This window comes from Berghia stephanieae, chromosome 5 (assembly GCF_034508935.2).
Source record: "Berghia stephanieae isolate SIO BIC M18660-M18661 chromosome 5, UCSD_Bste_1.3, whole genome shotgun sequence".
NCBI classification, from domain to species: Eukaryota; Metazoa; Mollusca; class Gastropoda; order Nudibranchia; family Aeolidiidae; genus Berghia; species Berghia stephanieae.
The window spans coordinates 75,055,529-75,075,528 of NC_088364.1; the positions used below are offsets into that span (position 1 = coordinate 75,055,529).

Here is a 20,000-nt window from a genome sequence, read left to right on the forward strand (position 1 = left end):
TGGTAATGATATGGTGGTGGTGGTGGTTGTAGTAGTAGTGGTCGTGATGATGATGTGGTGGTGGTGTTTGTAGTAGTAGTGGTAATGATGCGGCTATGTGGTCTAGTAGTATGACACTCGCTTCCGGATCGGAAGGTCCTGGGTTCGAGCCTCGCGCTCGGCGCATAGTTGAGTCCTTGGAAAAGGCTCTTTACTCACATTCTCTCACCGTACTCAGGTGTAAAATGAGTACCTGGCCGTTAACAGAGTTGTCTTTGTCCGAAAAATTGTAATATCGCCTAACAGGCGTCATGTCCCATCCTACATGTTAAATGTTGACCAGGGACCCCTTGTAAAGCGCTTTGAGCACATTTAGTAGATATTGCACTATATAAAGCTCAATTTAAAAAAAAATATTTCAATGATGATGATATGGTGGTGGTGGTTGCAGTAGTAGTAGTGGTAGTGATGATAATGTGGTGGTGGTTGTAGTTGTAGTAGTAGTGATGATGATGTGGCTGTGGTGGTTGTAGTAGTAGTTGTAATGGTGATGATATAGTGGTAGTGGTGGTTGCAGTAGTAGTGGTAGTGATGACGATGTGGTTGTGGTGGTTGTAGTAGTAGTGGTAATGGTAATGATATGGTGGTAGTGGTGGTTGTAGTAGTAGTGGTAATGGTAATGATATGGTGGTGGTTGTAGTAGTAGTGGTCGTGATGACGATGTGGTTGTGGTGGTTGTAGTAGTAGTGGTAGTGATGCTATTGTGGTGGTGGTTGTAGTAGTTGAGGTAGTGATGTGGTGGTGGTTGTAGTAGTAGTGGTGGTGGTGGTTGTGGTAGTAGTGGTAATGATGATGATATGGTGGTGGTTGCAGTAGTAGTGGTAGTGATGACGATGTGGTTGTGGTGATTGTAGTAGTGGTAGTGATGATGATGTGCTGGTGGTGGTGTAGTAGTAGTGGTAGTGATGATGATGTGGGGCTGGTGGTTGTAGTAGTAGTGTTAGTGATGGTATTGTGGTGGTGGTTGTAGTAGTAGATGATGTGGTGGTTGGAAAACACATTACAGGTTATCATAATACATGATTACACACATTCTCTAACTTCATTTTTTGACATCTTCGTTGTGCCATAAATATACGCAACAGTTCTGAAACATTTTATTGTGGATTTTGATATTGTTTGTTGTTGTTCTTGTGTCGTTATGTTGACATAGATACCGAATGAATGGTAATTACTACATTCTCAGCCAACAACAAAATGGCGCTGAATGCTTTCATTGGTGGACACTTTTTAGGCTTCGTACGTATTCTCATTCGTTTAATTCTATGAATATATATATATATATATATATTATATATATATATATATATATATATATATATTATATATACAGTCAACTCCAGATAATCGCAACTTTATTTATTGCAACTTTCGGTTAATCGCAACATTACCCAAGAAACGGAATTAATTATATATAAAAGTCACTGGTTAAGTGCAACAACCTTCGGTTAATCGCAACAAATTTTCGACCTCAAAAGTGGCAAATTCAAGAAGTCGACAAACAAAAGTTCATGATTAATTTTAAACACCGGTAAAATCATGATAGTTGAAGGTTAGAGAGTTGATGGAGTCTAATGATACTGTAGTGTATCACTATCCGATAAGAGACAAAAGAGGACGGGGCTTTGCAGTATGAGTTTGTGAGGTCATCTGTAACCATTAGATAGGAGGCGAGGGGCCTGGGTATAGTCTAGACAACAGGTAGACAATGATAGTTGTAAATAGAGACTGAGCGATATCCTTTGTTATGGGAGTGACAACTGTGCATTGTGACCATTAACATCTGTGTAGTAGATGATAATGATTGTGACCTATGGGTTTAGTGAGAGCTTATTGTCTCTCGTCATGGCTAATATTGAGAACAGAAGAGTGAAAGTTAATCCAAATTAGATAAGATGTCGGTTTGCATCAAAACGGATTTTGCTTGCCAAAATCTTTACATGGCTTACATATGGTTTTTGTTACAATCAATTTGCTCAGTCTGTGGTAGACTAACTAAGAACAATGTTTCAATAGTGGACTGTATATATATATATATATATATATATATATATATATATATATATATATATATATATATATATATATATATATATATATATATAGGTACGCGAGTGCTCGATAATGTTGGATAGAACATATAAAAATAAAAAAGGTCACTCACGTATTTTTTGCCGATACAATTGTTTCTTTGTCCTCCATTTCGTCAGTTGACTGGAGGACATAGAAACAATTGTAGCTGCAAAAATACCTGAGTGACCTTTTATATATATATATATATATATATATATATATATATATATATATATATATATATATATATATATATATATATATATATATATATTACTCACCTTTTAAAATCCCAACCCAAGTTTTTGCAAAAATCTCTTGTGCCATTTATCGCATAGCTTACTTTATCCTCAATAGCAACTGGATAGGGTATCATTACTTTGTTACCAATATTTATATTAATTTTCCGGCGCAATGCAAAAAGAATGTTGACAATGTGTTGAAACGATTTTCTGTAACATTAATTTCATAGCCATTGAACTAAAAAACACCATAGATATATTGATTTTAAAATTATTTTTTTAATCAATCGGTTAAGAATGACCTCTGAGGAAATCACTAGCTTTGGCCAATACTTGACTTACTTGACTTAGATGCCTTTCGCGTCTCGACCGAAAGATCGGGTCGCCTTGGCTGTTTCCAGTATTTCCTGTGTGAGGTGTCTCCAATATTGCCGGTCCTCTGCTAGGGTTCTCAGATTTTCAAGGTCCCCTGCCGTTATGAGACTAATGCTTTGTCCAAGTGTTGTGAGGTTTTTGTTTAGGATCACAGGGAGTGTTGTGATCGGTCTTCCTCTGAAAAGGTTCCCGTGTTTTTGGAAGTATCCCGACATGGCTTGGTTAGCTGGTATGTTTTTGTCCCTGCGTAGTATGTGACCGAAAAGTTGCCATCGTTGTTGTAAAATGTCAAGGGAGATTGGTCTTTCTTTTGTGATCTTATAGAGTGATTAATTTGAGATCTTTTTTGGGTATTTGATATCCAGTACCCTTCTTAGCTGTGTGCGATGGAAGGCATCCAGATGTTCTTCTTCGGATTTTGTCAACGCCCAAGTGCCGCAGTTATACAGAAGTACCGGTTTTACAAGAGCACGGTACAGTTTCAGTTTGGTTTTTCTCTTTATTTTGTCACCTCTAATCCATACATTGGTGAGTTTACTGAGTGCGGCGTTTGATAGCTGTTTTCTTCTTTGTACATCCTCGGTGTCTCCAATTAGTGAGCCGACTTTCTTTGTTCTTTTCCATTCATCTTTGTTCCTCGATATTGTTGTAAATTCGGTTTTATTGGCATTGACTTGGAGGTTATATTTCATGAGGGTATTTTGTATGATGTCTATATTTGCTGGTGTTGATCCAATAAAATCGACATCATCTGCATAGGCGATTTCTCTAGGGATTGCATTCTCAATATGAGTCGTTGGTTTTGGAATGACTTTTCGAACTTCTTTCAGAGCGTGTTCTAAGTATATTGTGAACAGAATCGGGCTCAGACTATCTCCTTGGGGGGTCCCGATGTTACTTTCGAACTGCGTCTGTTTTGTGGCCCCGTATATCCTTGGTTGTATCTTTGTGTTGCTGAGGAGAAATCGGATTATTCGGAGCTCGTCTTCGTCAACTATGTCTGTTAATATCTCCAAAAGTTTTCCTCTGTCGATCGTATCAAAGGCTGCGGACATATCGATTCCGGTTATTGTTATGGATATGTTTTCTTTGAGTGCCTTTGCTGCCAACCATTTATGTGTCCATACAACGTCCCATGTGCTTCGGTCTTGGCGAAACCCGCTTTGGCTATGTGATAGATATTTTTCTATTTTCGGTCTAATTCTGTTGAGGACAATAGTTGACAGTGTTTTTCTTATGGTATTCAGTAATGTTATTGGGCGGAGGTTGTTTACGGGTCCTTTCGTTTTTCCTGGTTTTTGTATTGTAATTAGGACACCGCTGTTTATGTCCCAGTCTTTGTGTGTTGAGAATGTTTTGTTCATTATGTTTGCAATGCTCAAATCCAAGGAGAGGGTACCGCATTTCAGCAATTCAGCGGGAATTTCATCTTCGCCTGGAGATCTGTTATTGTTTAGGCACTTTATGCTATTTCTAACTTCAGTTGTTGTGATGCGGTTGTTTAGGTCTCTAGGGTTTCCTGAGAAGGGCGATATTTGTGAGACTTGTTTGTGAAATTTCTGCTGGAAGTGGTCAGTTACAATGTCAAGGATATCGTTGGGATTTGTTGTCTGTTTGCCAAATTTATCCTGTAGTTTTGGGTTCTCGAATGGTTTTCGGTTCAGAGATTTCGTCGCTTTGAACATAGACGATGCGTTATTTTTGGAATTTTCTATGTCTTCCACTTTTTTGTCTAATTCCTCGTTTCTGTGTTTTATTGTAAGTGATCGAATTGAATGCAGTATTTTGTTTCGTTCCGTTTTCAGGTTTATTATTTCTTCCGAGTCTTTCGTGTTCTGTATCCTGATCCTAAGTTCTTTTTGTTGCCGCGATAGATCGTTAATAGCGATGTTAGGCGTTCGATTTGGTTTGTTCTTAGTTGTATTAATAGAGCCTGCACTTTCTTCCCCGCATATTTCATTGCCGCTTGCGTCTCTTTCCATTCATTGTTTGGATTGCTGTTTTGCTTTATTTTCCATAGACTTGAGTTAAGTTCATATTGGTAACGAATGCGACATTCTCGCTCATTTACTATTTTTGCCGTGTTTATTTTGACTGCCGTTTTACCTTTCTGTCTTCGTTGTCTGTACACATCTATGTTGAAATTCGTTTTTACAAGTTTGTGATCGGATGTTAGCAGTGTACCACCGTATGATCGCGAGTTGGTTGAGTAGTGTTAATGGCGGTGTCGACTTATGATATAGTCTATCCGGACAACATGGCTGACACCTGTTGACATTGAGCTTCGGCTCAGTGGATAGTCTTATGTTTCCATTTATTCACTGTGTGGAATCTTTAATTTTTACCTGATGTGGACTAATCTTAATATTGGAACTTTTAACTTAAGATCTATTAAAAGTAACATTCGAAAGGAACAACTGTGTCAAGATTTAGAAAGTTATAAAATCGATGTGTTGTGTTTACAAGAGACGAAGATCCAAGATGGCGTCGACCAAACAATAAATGGTCACAGACTGCTGTGCTTTGCTTCCAGTTCACCTCACTATGGTGGTGGATTTCTCATAAATAAAAACTGCAGGGATTTGACTAGTGACGAATGGAATGTTTCGGACAGAATATGTGTTCTTGAGCTTAAGTGTAAGATCAATTCAAGGAACCAGAATAACAATAACAAAGACGATCACGGTAAGAAGACGTTCACTATCTCAATCGTAAATGTTTACGCACCAACAAGTCAACGCGCAAAACAATACCCAGAGGAAACTGATAAATTTTACAAAGACCTAGACGATACACTGAACAAAATAGGAAATAAATCAATATTAATAATTGCTGGAGATTTTAATGCCAAAGTAGGAAAACGTTTCGACAGTGACACACTATGTTTAGGATCATACTCAAAAGGAAAACGTAACGATAACGGAGAAAAATTAGTCCAGTTCTGTGAACAGAGAAAACTTTTCATAACAAACAGTGCTTTCAACCACCCATCAAGACACCAGACAACATGGGTAGGACAAAGGAAAGACCAAACCCAAGACAAAATGATAACAATACACAACCAAATAGACTATTGGCCAATAACCATTAATAATATTGGGGACTTGAAACTGTAAATAAGGTATCGATACTAGTATTAGTTAGAGCCCACTAATAACATCTACGTCGCAAATGTCAACAAATTACCTTTTCAAGGCAAGAAAGTTCTGTTGTGTGACATGAATGATGTAGTCGTCACCTAAGGATTAAATACCTGTGCTATTTTTTATAGAGTGGGACCTTTTGTAAGGCAAAATAAAATGTTTCTTTACATTCCTATATATTTTCTTTTCGGCCTTTCTTTTGTCTTTGGCGATCTACTGGATCCACAAAACACTAATCCGAACTCAATCGTAATTGATTCACGGCAGCCTCAGCTTCGCCAGCCACTTTTCCAACAAAACCAAAATAAAAATGATGTCATTGATCCATTTGGTATCTTTTCAAGTTCGTCGGGAATTGGTTTAAAAGAAAATTTGTCACAGTCCCAAAAGGATCAGATCAATGGAATTCCCAGTAAAGAACAAGAATCTCAGCCAATGCCAGTTCAAGTTCAAGCCGAACTTGGCCATTTAAACTCGAACTTGGAAATAAATCAAAATCAGGCTCATCCTCAACATAACTCATTAGCTTCATATCCGAGAGAAAATTATTCAAAGGATGGTGAATTGCTGCAGAACCCAGATCAAAATCTAATTCCTAATATATTTAAGACTCCATCTCTAAATGACCATGATCAAACGGACACAGGAAGAGAAGAAAAAAAGGAATTGCCAGCACCACCGCCTATATCTATATTCAAAAACAATGGGGCACCAGCATTACCAAATCAAAATGGTAAGTTTGTAGTTTCAGCCCTTTAACTAGCGATGGTAGGCAAAGGCAAAGGTAGGGTACTTGATTTTAAAAAGGCAGGCGTTCATGTGCCGCTCTGACTGTTAGTGTTAGAGTGATATCTAGTGTTACCTGGTAACAATTGCTCAGAAAATGTCGCACTGATGATTGACTTTATTTTGTACGTTTACTTTTGTCACAACAGTGTCTAATGATAAGGTATCGTCAGTTGTCAAGGACCTTGGCAAGTGACAAATCGTCACATGCCAAGCACTGTGTCAATTCACGCTGTGATTATCCCCAGACACCTGTCTGGGGATAATGAAAATTCGTTATCCCCAGACACCTGTCTGGGGATAACCAAATTTCGTTATCCCCAGACACATATTTGAAACTCCGTTCTTTTAAACAATTATCCACATTCCAGAATATGGAATGTTTCCGAATGCACATAGAAATAAGGAAAGTTAATAAAATATCTAAAAAACATATAATTAACCAACATTAAATCAGTTGTTACTACATATATACACAATATGAGTCGACTTCGAAGTGGGTGTCATGGCCGAATGGTTTAGTCGTCTGCCCTGGAAGTTTTACCAGAATCGACGTTGTGGGTTCGAATCCTGGTTCCGCCACTTTTTTTTTTTTTTTTTTTAAATTCCGTCTTCTTTTTACAGAACGTTGCAAGGGATAAATGTCCCATCCAACCTCCCCCCACCTTTTATTTTTTATTTTTTTTTTTTGTGCGAGTCTATTCTTTTCTCCTTTTTGTTTGACCTTTTGTTCCGTTTCTGAGCATGAATTTCTTAAAACTGTTTTTGTATTTAACAAAAATATTGTTTGTTTTTTTCTCCTCTATCTGACCATTTGGTCGCTCTCTGAATATTTCTGTTTGTTTGCTTTTTAATTATTCATCCTTTATAGACACTTTTTGAGATCGGAGTGGGGACGAATATGACAATTTGATAGAAGTTAGAAAGGATCTAAGAGAGAGAGAGAGAGAGGCAGTTTTTTAAAAAAAAGAGGTGGGGGGAGGATGGATGGGACATTTATAAAGGGGGTAAAGTTTCATAACACCATCTCTTTATTTTAAAGTTTAAGTCATGGACCCAAAAGGCCAAAGAAAATTATCAATCTGATTATATTGGACCTTATGTTGAATTAAGTAAGGGTTATCAAATTGTTCAATAAATGCCGTTATTTTTAAGTATAAACATTTTAAATAATACTAGCAGTTTGTTTATTCCATATCGGAATGTAGGCGGTGTGATATCATAATTATATTATCAGTCCATATTTCATGGTTTCCCATATTCAAAAATTTTGTTGCTTGATATATTTTGACAATTTGAAAAATCACTTTTGTTAAGTTTTACTGGAAAGAATTTATCAAAATCACATGGCTAATATTTAAGAAGGAGCACTTTGCATTTACTCATCTTCTTCAGTTTAATTATGCGTTTTCTGTTTTAATGATGATAATAATAATAATAATAATAATAATAATAATAATAATAATAATAATAATAATAATAATAATAAATGATAATAATAATAATTGACTCTTGTTCAGCGCTTTCCATAAACCAAACATCTCAAAGCACCTTACAGATTATGAATTACATTACAAACACATCCTGTCAAAAATTGAACATTGAAACAAAAGACGTATTGTTCAAATTATAGTATACAAACATTACAGTCAGCGTGGTGTAAAATGAATTTTGAAAAAGTGGGTTTTTAAAGCAGATTTAAGTTTGAGATAGTCTTGATTATTCTATTAGGTTGCAGTCGCAGTGGGGTATTCCAACGTTTAGGGCCATAATATTGAAAAGAGCAATCACTAAAGGATTTTAATTTGCTTTTTGGTACGGATAATGGTGTCACTGATTGACCGAAGGCTTCTGGTTAATATGTTACGATATGTGGGCTTATTGCTGTTCTGTATTAAATTATGATGGTGAGCTTGCTTTTGTTTTATGAACGTTATCTTGAATGAGGAAAATAGACTTTTATTTTGAAAAAACACAAGTCTGTTTTCTTCATTTGGACAACATAAATATCGGTGCCTTGGCATCCCTGCAACAGATCATTGAAAATTTGCATAACTCTAATAGCATGGCATTTTTTCATCTTTACATAAGCATGTGTTGATATTGTATTATCTGTATGATAATTGTACTGGTTACTGTCACCTGCATGGCCTTTTATCATCAATACGTTTAATAATTTGTCTATGCTTTGAAAAATATTGAAACTATATTATTCTTCATGATATAAGAATATAAAAATTTATTTTTAAAATATATAATTTGTGTTGTCCATTCCTGTGTCATCTAGCAGACAGTCAATGTAGGTTTTATTCTGCCTGCCTCTGCTTCTGGTTCGCTCAGGTGATTCCCTAGCACAAGACTGCTTGCAATCTCCTCCTTGTGTCTCCAGCAGTGCCCCACAAGCCCTATAATAATATTTTTTTAAAAGAAGGTTATTTCCGAATTTAAAAGAAATTGAACATTATTGGCGACAGCTTAATATTTCATTAAATTTCTAGTAATTGAATAACTCAAAAAATTATGTTCCTTTTATTTTCTTACTTTATTGGACTCAGGCACATAAATCACATTACACAATAGCTAAGTATGATATGAAATTATTTTTATATATAAAGAGTTTCAGTAGGGAAGGTGTCTTAGCTACTACTTTTTAAAATAATAATATTTCATTCCTGATGTGCCTTTTCCCTGTACTACAGCATAAAGTTTAGCTGTTGCATAGTTAAGATGTCTGTTATATAAAATTCATTCAAAATAGTAAGATTATTATTAAGATTATCTTATTGAATTGCTTATTGTGACCAAAGAAGCATGTGTTGATATTGTGTCACCTGTTTTGTACTGGTTACTGTCACCTGCATGACCTTTAATTGTTACCAACCATTGTTGATATTATTAATGCTTCTTTTAAAACAGGCTCTCCTCCAGAAATGTTAAAGATAGCTCGAGTAACACCTCTCCTAAAGAAATTAAACACTGACCCTGAAGATTTGAAAAATTATAGATCCATCTCAAATATGTCTTTCATTTCCAAAATTCTAGAAAAAATATTTCTCAAACAAATTCTAAAACAACATGAACTCTGTGGTGTCATGGACGTCTTTCAGTCAGCTTTTATAGAGCAAACCATAGCACGGAAACACTCTTGCGGGTGGTGAATGACCTTCTTGACATTGATGAAGAATCAATTTCTATTCTTAATTTGATAGATCATTCGGTGGCTTTTGACATAATAGATCATGAAATACTTTTTAAAGTTCTTGAACTCACCCTTGGAATATCTGGTTTTCAGCTTAAAATTGGTTTTCATCCTATTTATCTGACCGAAAATAAATGATAGTTACGAAAGATTTAAGGTCAACTGAGTGTCATCTGAAGTATGGAGTTCCACAGGACTCAGTTCTTGGGCCTGTTCTTTTTGTTCTTTATACTGCCCCTCTTTTGAAAACGTGAGGAAAATTACCTTTGTTTTCCTAATTATGTAAATGACACTCAGTTGTATGATTCTATAAGAAATTTATCTCTTGAAAAAGCTCTTGTCAAAAAAATGTGAAACGTGTATGATTAAGACTAAAGATTGGATGGACGTAAATAGACTTAAATTAAATGAAGATAAAACAATAATTATGTCTGTAGGAAGCATAAAAAGAAAATTAACAGGATTGAAGATCTTGTAGTAAATTTGAGTGGTAATATTATTACTCCTGTTTGAAAAATTAGAAATCTGGAAAAAATTCTTGACTGTTCAATGACTATGACCTCAGATGAGCGTAATAGGCAAAGGGATTTTTGATCTTAGAAAAATAACTCATCAGTGCTGATGGTTTTCCTCGGATCCGCAGAAATCCGCGATTTTGGAATCCAGAGGAGGAATTTCCTCCTTTTAAAAATTACATTTTCTCGAAACAATGTGCTAGCAATGAGAGAGTTGATGTGTGGTGGAACACACAGGTGCAGTTTCCCACTCTCCAGAAGTTAGCTAGAGTATCAATGATAGTCTATCATCTCAATTGCTCTAAAAGTGGGGTTTAGTACAGTAAAAATGGGGCTTAAAGGCAATCATTCAACATATTCCTACTTTTTCACTTTTTGTCACCATCAGCACTGACTCATATTAGACCATTAATTTCCGAGACAGCAACAAAGAAACTAGTCACAGCTCTTATGTTTTCTTAATTAGATTATTGTAATTCCCTCCTTTTTGGCCTTTCTGGTTGCAAAATTAAATGACTGCAGACTACAAAACCATGCAGCAAGCAAGACTTTTTTTTTTTAAATGAAGAAGAGAAAGTGTCCTCCTTCTTTTGAAGAGTGGCAATGGTTAAAAGTGGCTAATAGAATTAAATTTAAAGCTGCAGTCCTTGTTTATCACTACCTGGAAGGATCAGCCCCAGCCTATTTATTAATTGAGCTTTATATAGCGCAATATCCACTAAATGTGCTCAAAGCGCTTTACAAGGGGTCCCTGGTCAACAGCAACATTTAACATGTAGGATGGGACAAGATGCCTGTTAGGCGATATTACAATTTTTCGGACAAAGACAACGCTGTTAACGGCCAGGTACTCATTTTACACCTGAGTATGGTGAGAGAATGTGAGTCAAGAGCCCTTTCCAGGGACTCAACTATGCGTCGAGTGCGAGGCTCGAACCCAGGACCTTCTGATCAGAAAGCGAGTGTCATACCACTAGACCACATAGCCGCATTTATCTGAGCTACTCCATTGTTATAAACAGCCACGAGTGTTGAGATCCTCGTCTGATTCCTCGTGGCTACTTGAACCAAAAACAAATACAAAACTTGATGAGAGAGAGCGTTCTCCCTGTTTTTGGTCACAAAACTTGGAACGCATTCCCATGAAAAGCTTAGGGAATCGGCCAATTTGGCTGCTTTCAAATCTGAACTAAAGACATCGTATATTATCAGGTATCAATTATTGTATCGTTAAAGTTTTCGTTTATAAGTGGTGCTTTCTGGGTGTGTGTGAGTATTTGTATGTGTGTGTGTATGTGTGTGTGTGTGCATGAGTTTGGTTGTAGAGCACTTAGAGCCTATGTATGGATTAAGCGCTATATAAATGCTTGATATTATTATTATTATTATTATTATTATTATTATTATTATTATTATTATTATTATTATTATTATTATTATTATTGTTGTTGTTGTTATTATTCATTCAATACTATTCATATTTATGAGCATGCTTTGTATAGATACAGAATTGATTATTGGCTTTTTGGTGTTTTTGGTGTTTTATATACAAAAATGGAAAAAAGGTTTTGTTTTGTCATATTTGTTTTGTTTTGTTTTTTCTCTGCACTTCCCATCCCCTTTTTGCATGCTTATTTTTTGTCACTTATTTGTCTCCATTTAGATAAACTACTGCCACTACCCCCTTCACGTTCACAAAGCGCCATTCCTGCATCATCAGTTGAGACCAAGCCAATTGAAAATGATCTGTCAAAAATCAAAGGACCTACGCAAGCTACCATCAAACCGGGGTCTAACAATGAAGGATTGACGATTCAGCAAGGGAAACAACCAGCAAATCCCAATATTGAGAATGAACTTCAGAAAGCAAAACATTTGCCTCCCTTACTTCAATCCAATTCAGTCAATCCACCCACGAGTGACGTGTTTCAGAAATCACAGCCATCTTTGGGAACAGGGGAAGAAAAACAAGTGCTAACTATATTTCAATCTGAACCAAGTTTGACTTTAAGAAAAGATAATTTAAACTCGCTGTCAGTCCAGAATGGCAAAGAAGCTCCACAAGATTTGAATTCAGTTAATGCAAAAGCGAATAATGATCTTAAAAATTCAAAACCAGCTCTTGAAATTGGGGAAGAGCAGACACCAACTATATTTCAGTCCAAACCTAGTATGACCTTAGGAAAAGACAATATCATCCCATCATCATCAGACAAAAATGGTAAAGAAGTCCACAATTCAGTCAACCCTTTGGAGAATAACGCTCCACAAAATCCCAAGTCAGCTCTTGAAATTGGGGAAAAACAGATTCCTACGATATTTCAATCCAAACCCAGTGTAAATTTAGTCAACCCAGACAAGAATCATATTCTTCAGAATCCAAGGCCTAATATTGAGCTTGCTGAAAACCAGATACCAACTATATTTCAATCCAAATCAAATACGACTTTAGGAAAAGATAATAGCCACCCATCATCAGTAGAGAATTATGTGCCTCAAAATCCCAAGTCATCTCTTGGAATTGGGGAAAACCAGTTACCTCCCATATTTCAATCCAAACAAGTAATGAGTCAAGGAAAAGACAATATCATGCCACTGCCAAATGGAGATGGTAAAGAAGCTGCCAATAATTTAAATTCAGTCAATCCAATACAACAAGGTTTAGTTCCTAACGAACAATCTCATAATATTTTTGCGTCTTCAAAAGAAGCTGCCAATAATTTAAATTCAGTCAATCCAATACAACAAGGTTTAGTTCCTAACGAACAATCTCATAATATTTTTGCGTCTTCAAATGAAGCTGCCAATAATTTAAATTCAGTCAATCCAATACAACAAGGTTTAGTTCCTAACGAACAATCTCATAATATTTTTGCGTCTTCAAACGAAGCTGCCAATAATTTAAATTCAGTCAATCCAATACAACAAGGTTTAGTTCCTAAAGAACAATCTCATAATATTTTTGCGTCTTCAAAAGAAGCTGCCAATAATTTAAATTCAGTCAATCCAATACAACAAGGTTTAGTTCCTAACGGACAATCTCATAATATTTTTGCGTCTTCAAAAGAAGCTGCCAATAATTTAAATTCAGTCAATCCAATACAACAAGGTTTAGTTCCTAACGAACAATCTCATAATATTTTTGCATCTTCCAACAAACAAGAAAAAATTCAATCATCCGACATGCACATTGTAGGAAATGCACCTGTTAAAAAGGATCAGTATTTGAATTCTGCACAAAATGGTTTCGCTAATTTGCCACAGACAAATGGCCAGGTCTCTGGAGTGAATGCACATTTAAGATCTGAAATTGACCTTGGTAAAACTGGACCTCAACAATTGTCATCTAATGGTCAGCAAAGAGATCATCAGCGTCAAAGTATTTTTAATGAAAACCATCAACAAGATCGTCAGCTTTTGGCCCCTCAATCTGTAGAATTGCAATCAAAATTGACTGGTGTTAATGGAATGAATCATCAGCCAGATCGGTCAAACTCAAAGGAGGAAAATTTGCAATTAAATCTTATGAACGTAGGTCTGCAGCCCCATCATGATGATTTGAATTCTTTGTTGAAGACAAATCAGGAGAATGGACCAATTCAGACACCTCCCAGTCTAGTATTGTTAAACAGCAATCAACAGCAACACAGTGATAATAATGACAATATGAATCAAGGGGGCAAACAGCTAGGAGGGATGCAGGCATCTTTGATTACCTATGAAACAACAGCAGAGTTTTATGGCCCCAACACTTCTGAACAGTTATACCCTGGTGGCAAAGAAGAAAGCCAAATCGCAGAGTCCAAACAGAATAATGTAAGAATTCAAGCACAATCCATTTGGAATCACGTCAATGGTGCAGGGCAAAACAGTCTTGAAAAGAATGGGGCTGGAGTATCTCATCAAGAAGAATTAAAAAATATGGCTTACAATAGTAAAAATCTTGATGACAATCATGGACAAGATTCCAATTCTATTGACAACAACCGTTACAACTATGATTATGATGATGATGAAGAAGAAGATGTGGATCAAGTTGATGGCATTGGAGGAACAAATGCTGTTGGTGGTGGACAATATAACGGTAACTTAATTGGTGGAAAGGGTGAAGATGATGCCGAAAACATTAGAGATTATATTAATCATGAAAAGAAAGAGGACCATTATGCAAACAACAACATTGTGGGCCATGATGATGATGGTCAAATAGGGAGATATTTATATGATGAAGGCAAAGGTGAAAATATAAAGTATGGAAAAATTCAGCTGCAAAGAGATGATAATGAAGATGTATTCAAACACGTAGATAACAAAGATGTAGACCAGAATGACTATAGCTATGACGAGGATGATGATGATGATGATGCTTTTAAAAGTGGCGAAAAGGATGATGAAGAAAATTATAATGGAGTTGTTGGTGACAACAAAGGCAATGACCACAAGGGTGTAGAGCCAGGTGTCGAGGAAGATGATACAACTACAGACTATTCAGTCACAGTCACAGGGGCACCCAATGAAGAGAGCACTGCAGTCGATAATATTGGATTTAGTGAGTAGTTTCAATCGTAATGTCTTTTCTCTCTTTCCTTAATGTCTATTGATTGTCGTCTTAAGTTCCATTAGTCACATTATGAATACAGTAGTGATTATTAAAATGCCCAGTGGATCGATGAGCATTAAAGCGATTTCAAACCTAATTTGTATACAGAGAAGTGAAATTAAAAACAAATTACTTCTGCTAATATATATGCAACATTGTGAAGCTTTGTAACAACATCAAATATTTTACTGCACTTCTATATTCATAGGGATATTTCAATTTCATTTTTCAGGGTTTTCTTTTCTTTTATTTTATTGGTTAAAAACATTTATTAGGAATATGATACCTTTTGATTTTACCTTCAACGTTAATATTTGCATTCTGAGTACTCCTCCCCCATTGTTTACTTATTTGTCCGTCTTATAAGTCTGATAAATTGTTAAAGGCTCATTGTTGTAATGAAAATACTCTTAGAACAAAGCAAAAAATTGCCCATGACATCAATGTTAAACACATAATTGCCTTCGGTTATCAGACCTACAAATATGTGCACTTAGCTCTCCCCACATTGACATCTTCAACAATGTAACAAAATGTTTTAATTGATCAATTTACAGACAAGTGTAACATTTTCCTTGATCTGCATACCGATACACTAAATGATATTAAGACAGCTGTATTTTTCGGACATAGATATATATTATGCTGGTTTATTCTCACAATTTATCAACTCAAAAGCTTGTCAACAAGTTAAAGCAATTGAACAATATAGGAAAAGATCTCTCCATATTACTACACGATATTGCATTGAAGAGCACAAGCTCTGGATTACATAGGTGGGGCAGGCTTTTAGACAATGGCCAATAAGATCACTACTGTGTATATGATTATCACCTTTTAGTGAAAATTTCCACTCCTACCACTCATTGACACCCTCGCCTTCCTCCTCACGCTATGAATCATGATTGACAATTTATATTCTTTCATTTTTGAGAGAAATATTGTTTACAAAGAATGATACTTTTTTTTCCATAAAGAAAATTCATTTTGAATTTTGATGAAATACTATTGCTAGTAATATATCAAACATGGATTCCATTTTCTTTTCAAGAGACAATGTAGATGTTGCTGCTCGAAGCTCGAAGAAATAAATAATATGAAATTGAATGTAAGCTTTAATTTTATTACAAGAACAGATCAAATGAATGTTTCGAGTCTCCCCTTTATCAACAAAAAGGATGAATGAAACACTACAGATGAATGAGATACCATGTGGTAGTGGCGTTGTTACAATGAATCGTAACAACGCCACTACCACATTATCTCATTCCTCTGTAGTGTTTCATTCATCCTGTTTTGTTGTTAAGGGGAAACCCGAAACATTCATTTGATCTGTTCTTGTAATAAAATTGAAGCTTACATTCAATTTCATATTATTTATTTTCAAGAGACATCAAATTTGAAATGTGAGGCCGAAAATAAGAATGATTACATCGTATCATTGCTAGTGTGCATCTTTTACTTTTAACCTTTCAATATCATCGGCTTTATACTTTTTTGTATTCTTTCTTATTCATTATTTTTTTCTTCTTCATTCACATCTTTGATACCAATGTCAATTTCAAAGAGAATTTTTCAAAAGTACATGGCATGCCTTGAATTTTTAACCTCTGCACGATTTTTCAAGTTTTCACATAATACAGTTATTTTTGTCCTTTCTGTTTAGTTGACCACACGTTATGATTTTGCCTTTATGTTTTGTTGACCACAGATTTTGTCATCTCAATTATCTCGTCTTTTTGAATTGTGATTTATGATTTTGATAGTTGCAAATTATCAAAAAACAGGTCAAGCTTTGTATCGCCAAACTTTGATTTGTGTGGATTTCATGACTTATTTGTTTGTCTCAACCAACTAAATGGAATCATATGGCAATTTTCAAAGTGGTTTTTGATTGATTGCTTTCTGCTTCCTAATCTAACCATTTATAATATGCGATGGCTTAGCTGCTTCTCCTGCCATCAGTCTGAAATTTGTCCAATTTTCTTGTCCTCCACTATTAACACATTAGAGCCTGAATGTTAAAGTTGTTGGTGATTTCGGAAAACTCTGAGCACGGTCTTCACCTTCACCACTTGATTCTTCATGGTTGATTGTCCACTATATTTTGTTGGTCTTGAAAGTACGAAATATATAAGTAATTATTCCTTTCGTTGGTGGTATATTGTCATTTCAGTGTATCCCTGCTTTTGGCATCTTATTTATTTATTGTTTTTTGGGGTTTTTTTTCCTTTTTCTTTTTGATGTCCACTTTTTGAGCCGTACCACAATTGTATTGTTTCCAATAGGGGGGGGGGGGGGGGGGGGGGGGGGAAGAAACTTGAACCTAAGAATAATTTCCACACTGCATTTTATTGATAAAGGGATTTTTCTCTTTCTTTCATGATAAAGTTGCCACAGGGGCTATTAGACTTATTCAGGTTAGTGCCCTTGCCCCGCAGATTTGGTTGAAATTACTGGTTAAATGAAGGATTACTACAACTTACTTAAAGTGTTGCTTTTCACTTTATCATCTTTTATCCATCTATTTAATCATATTAAGATGAGGTGAGAACTCCCCCTTCCCCCCTCCCCCTCTTTTCAGATGCTGTTGTCATGAATCAACAAGAGATGAGTGAGTGGGAAAGTGCCAGAAGACAATAGAGAATTAAAAATTTCGCGGCGATGATGGGGTTTGAACCCGCGACCTTATTGGTATGACAACTCCGCCTGGGCGGCGAGAGCGTGACTCTACCGTATGAGCTATCCACGAACCCAAAAAAAATTTGTATCAAACTCAGGTCATTCATTACTAGAGCCCTCACTCACCGACTACTGGAGGTCGTGGGTCCAGCACACAACCACTGCGAAGTTAGTAGCCAACAATTAAGCTTAATAGCCAATATTCTCAACACAACATTTAACATAGAAACACATAGAATCACACTCTCACCGGCCAGGCGGAGTTGTCGTACCAATAAGGTCGCGGGTTCAAACCCCATCACCGCTGCGAAAATTTTTAATTCTCTATTGTCTTCTGGCACTTTCCTACTCACTCATCTCTTGTTGTTACCAACATAAAGTGCCTGCTCCACTCACTTTTCATACGGGCGTCCGCCATTGTTCCGATAGTTTAGAGCCAGTGTTACTAAGTTACCATGTGTCATTAGGAAGGAAGTGACTTGATGACTGTTGAAGAGTATTGTGGCTAAGTGTGGCCTTGTAAAACGCTCTGGATACATTTAGTGGATATTGCGCTGTTGTAAGAAGGTTTATTTCGAGAGACAATTCTGTGTTTCTGACTGGGTATTCATTATACAACACCCGAGTTCCATGAAAAACAGAAAATAAAGGAAACAAAAGCAACAAAGTAATCCTCTTCAGTGCCCCAAATTTGCTACATATTTACTACTTCTTCTTCGTCTTGTGGAAACCTCCAATATTGTCGAGGATCACTCCACAGTTTGTAGGGTTTTACATTTTAAACTTGCTAAAACTCTACACATAATACTTATTTAAAAAACACATAGATTAAAAAATCACGTTGTGAACTCTAGCAATTGCGTGAAGGCATGTTGGCAACCGTTTTCAGCCACTTCAGCTGGGAGGCTATTCCATAGTCGGGCAGTGGAAGGGAAAAACGAATACATGTGGGCATCTGTTTTTGATGTTGGGATGGTTACTCTTGCTGTGTGTCCCCTCGTATATCTTGTGCTGATATCTTTGATGTCGTTTGGAAGTTTAAGGCACGAATTTTTGTAGTACTGTACTAATGGTTACCAGTGTATTTTGCTCATTATTTATTTATTTATTGAATTATTTTGATTTGTTATTGTCTGTAGAGGATGCTGACAATGTTAATGACATTGAGGAAGGGGAGGATGAGGAGGATTGGTATCATGACCCCGATAATGCGGTGAACAATCGAAACGAACTGGCTGAGCTTGATAATAACAATAATCATAACTTCGGGGACTTTGAAGATGGTAAGTTATAGACATGAACATTTATGAAAACAGTAATAACAATAGTTTTTTTAAATAGACAAACAGTAATAATATGTCCCATGTAGTTTAAGAGCTCAGAGAGAGTGGGGGGGTTAGAGAGAATGTTTCTTTAGTTCATGGTTTCTCCCATAATTATTGTCCCGGTCATATCTGAAGACCGAAATGTTGCGCAAAACCTGAAGTCAGGTTAGATATTTTTTTATAATGTCTAATGACCCACCCATCAAAAGGGCTTGTAAGAATTTCGTAAATGATTTCCAAGAGAAAAAAGACCTCAGAGAAGAGGCAAAGTTGTAATTGTGAAATTTAAAAGAATAAAAAAAAAAAAGGGACTGAAAGTTTTCAGATGCATTTAATCAATGTCTTTTCTTGGGAATTTAATGGACAGACTATTCAACTGACTTAGCCCTTTAGTAGTGAGCTGACCTGTCATTTATACAGAACGGATGTATCGACATCACGCTTGTATCGACTTGACATCAAAGTCTCAGCTATTTAATTTTTTTTTGCTTTATAGTTTTAGTATATAAGTAAAATCTATATCGACATAAATTTTAGAAGAAAACTTGTGCAATATCGGCAATCAGACTAATACAAATTGGATGTACAGTGTTTTTTTAAAAATTATTGACACATTTAAGGTTTGAATAACTCTAGAGCTATGTAAGATTTGATTTCATCAAATGGTTTTTTGTCATATTTGCAGAATTTATTCAAGTTTTGATTGATGTAAGGTTTAACACTTTGCGCCCTTTGGTAGCTGAGTTATGACGGCATCAGTAGAAAAGTGATAATAATGTGAAATTGAATGTAAGCTTCAATTCCTCCCCATCTCCCCTCTTTTCACTTAATTAATTGCACACCTTTTAGAAATATCTAGTATTCTATTTTAATTCGTGCTTCCTTACAAAGGTGCATACTATTTCCTGCCAACCAATGTTTTGTTTATTCATCTTTACTATGCCACTACCACATTATCTCATTCATCTGTGGTGTTTCATTCATCCTGTTTTGTTGATAAAGGGGAAACCCGAATCATTCA

At 35.9% G+C, this 20,000-nt stretch overlaps 1 protein-coding gene across 1 annotated transcript in view; it reads left to right on the plus strand.

Moving 5' to 3' along the window:
• The first annotated feature begins 5,877 nt into the window (after positions 1–5,877).
• Positions 5,878–20,000, plus strand: part of LOC144973606 (uncharacterized) — a 22,455-nt gene continuing 8,332 nt past the window's right edge. The window contains exons 1-3 of the mRNA XM_078916255.1: positions 5,878–6,605; positions 12,036–14,921; positions 18,794–18,937. Coding sequence (XP_078772381.1) covers positions 6,029–6,605; positions 12,036–14,921; positions 18,794–18,937 — 3,607 coding nt within the window. The 5' untranslated portion in view covers positions 5,878–6,028. The remainder of the gene's footprint in view (positions 6,606–12,035; positions 14,922–18,793; positions 18,938–20,000) is intronic.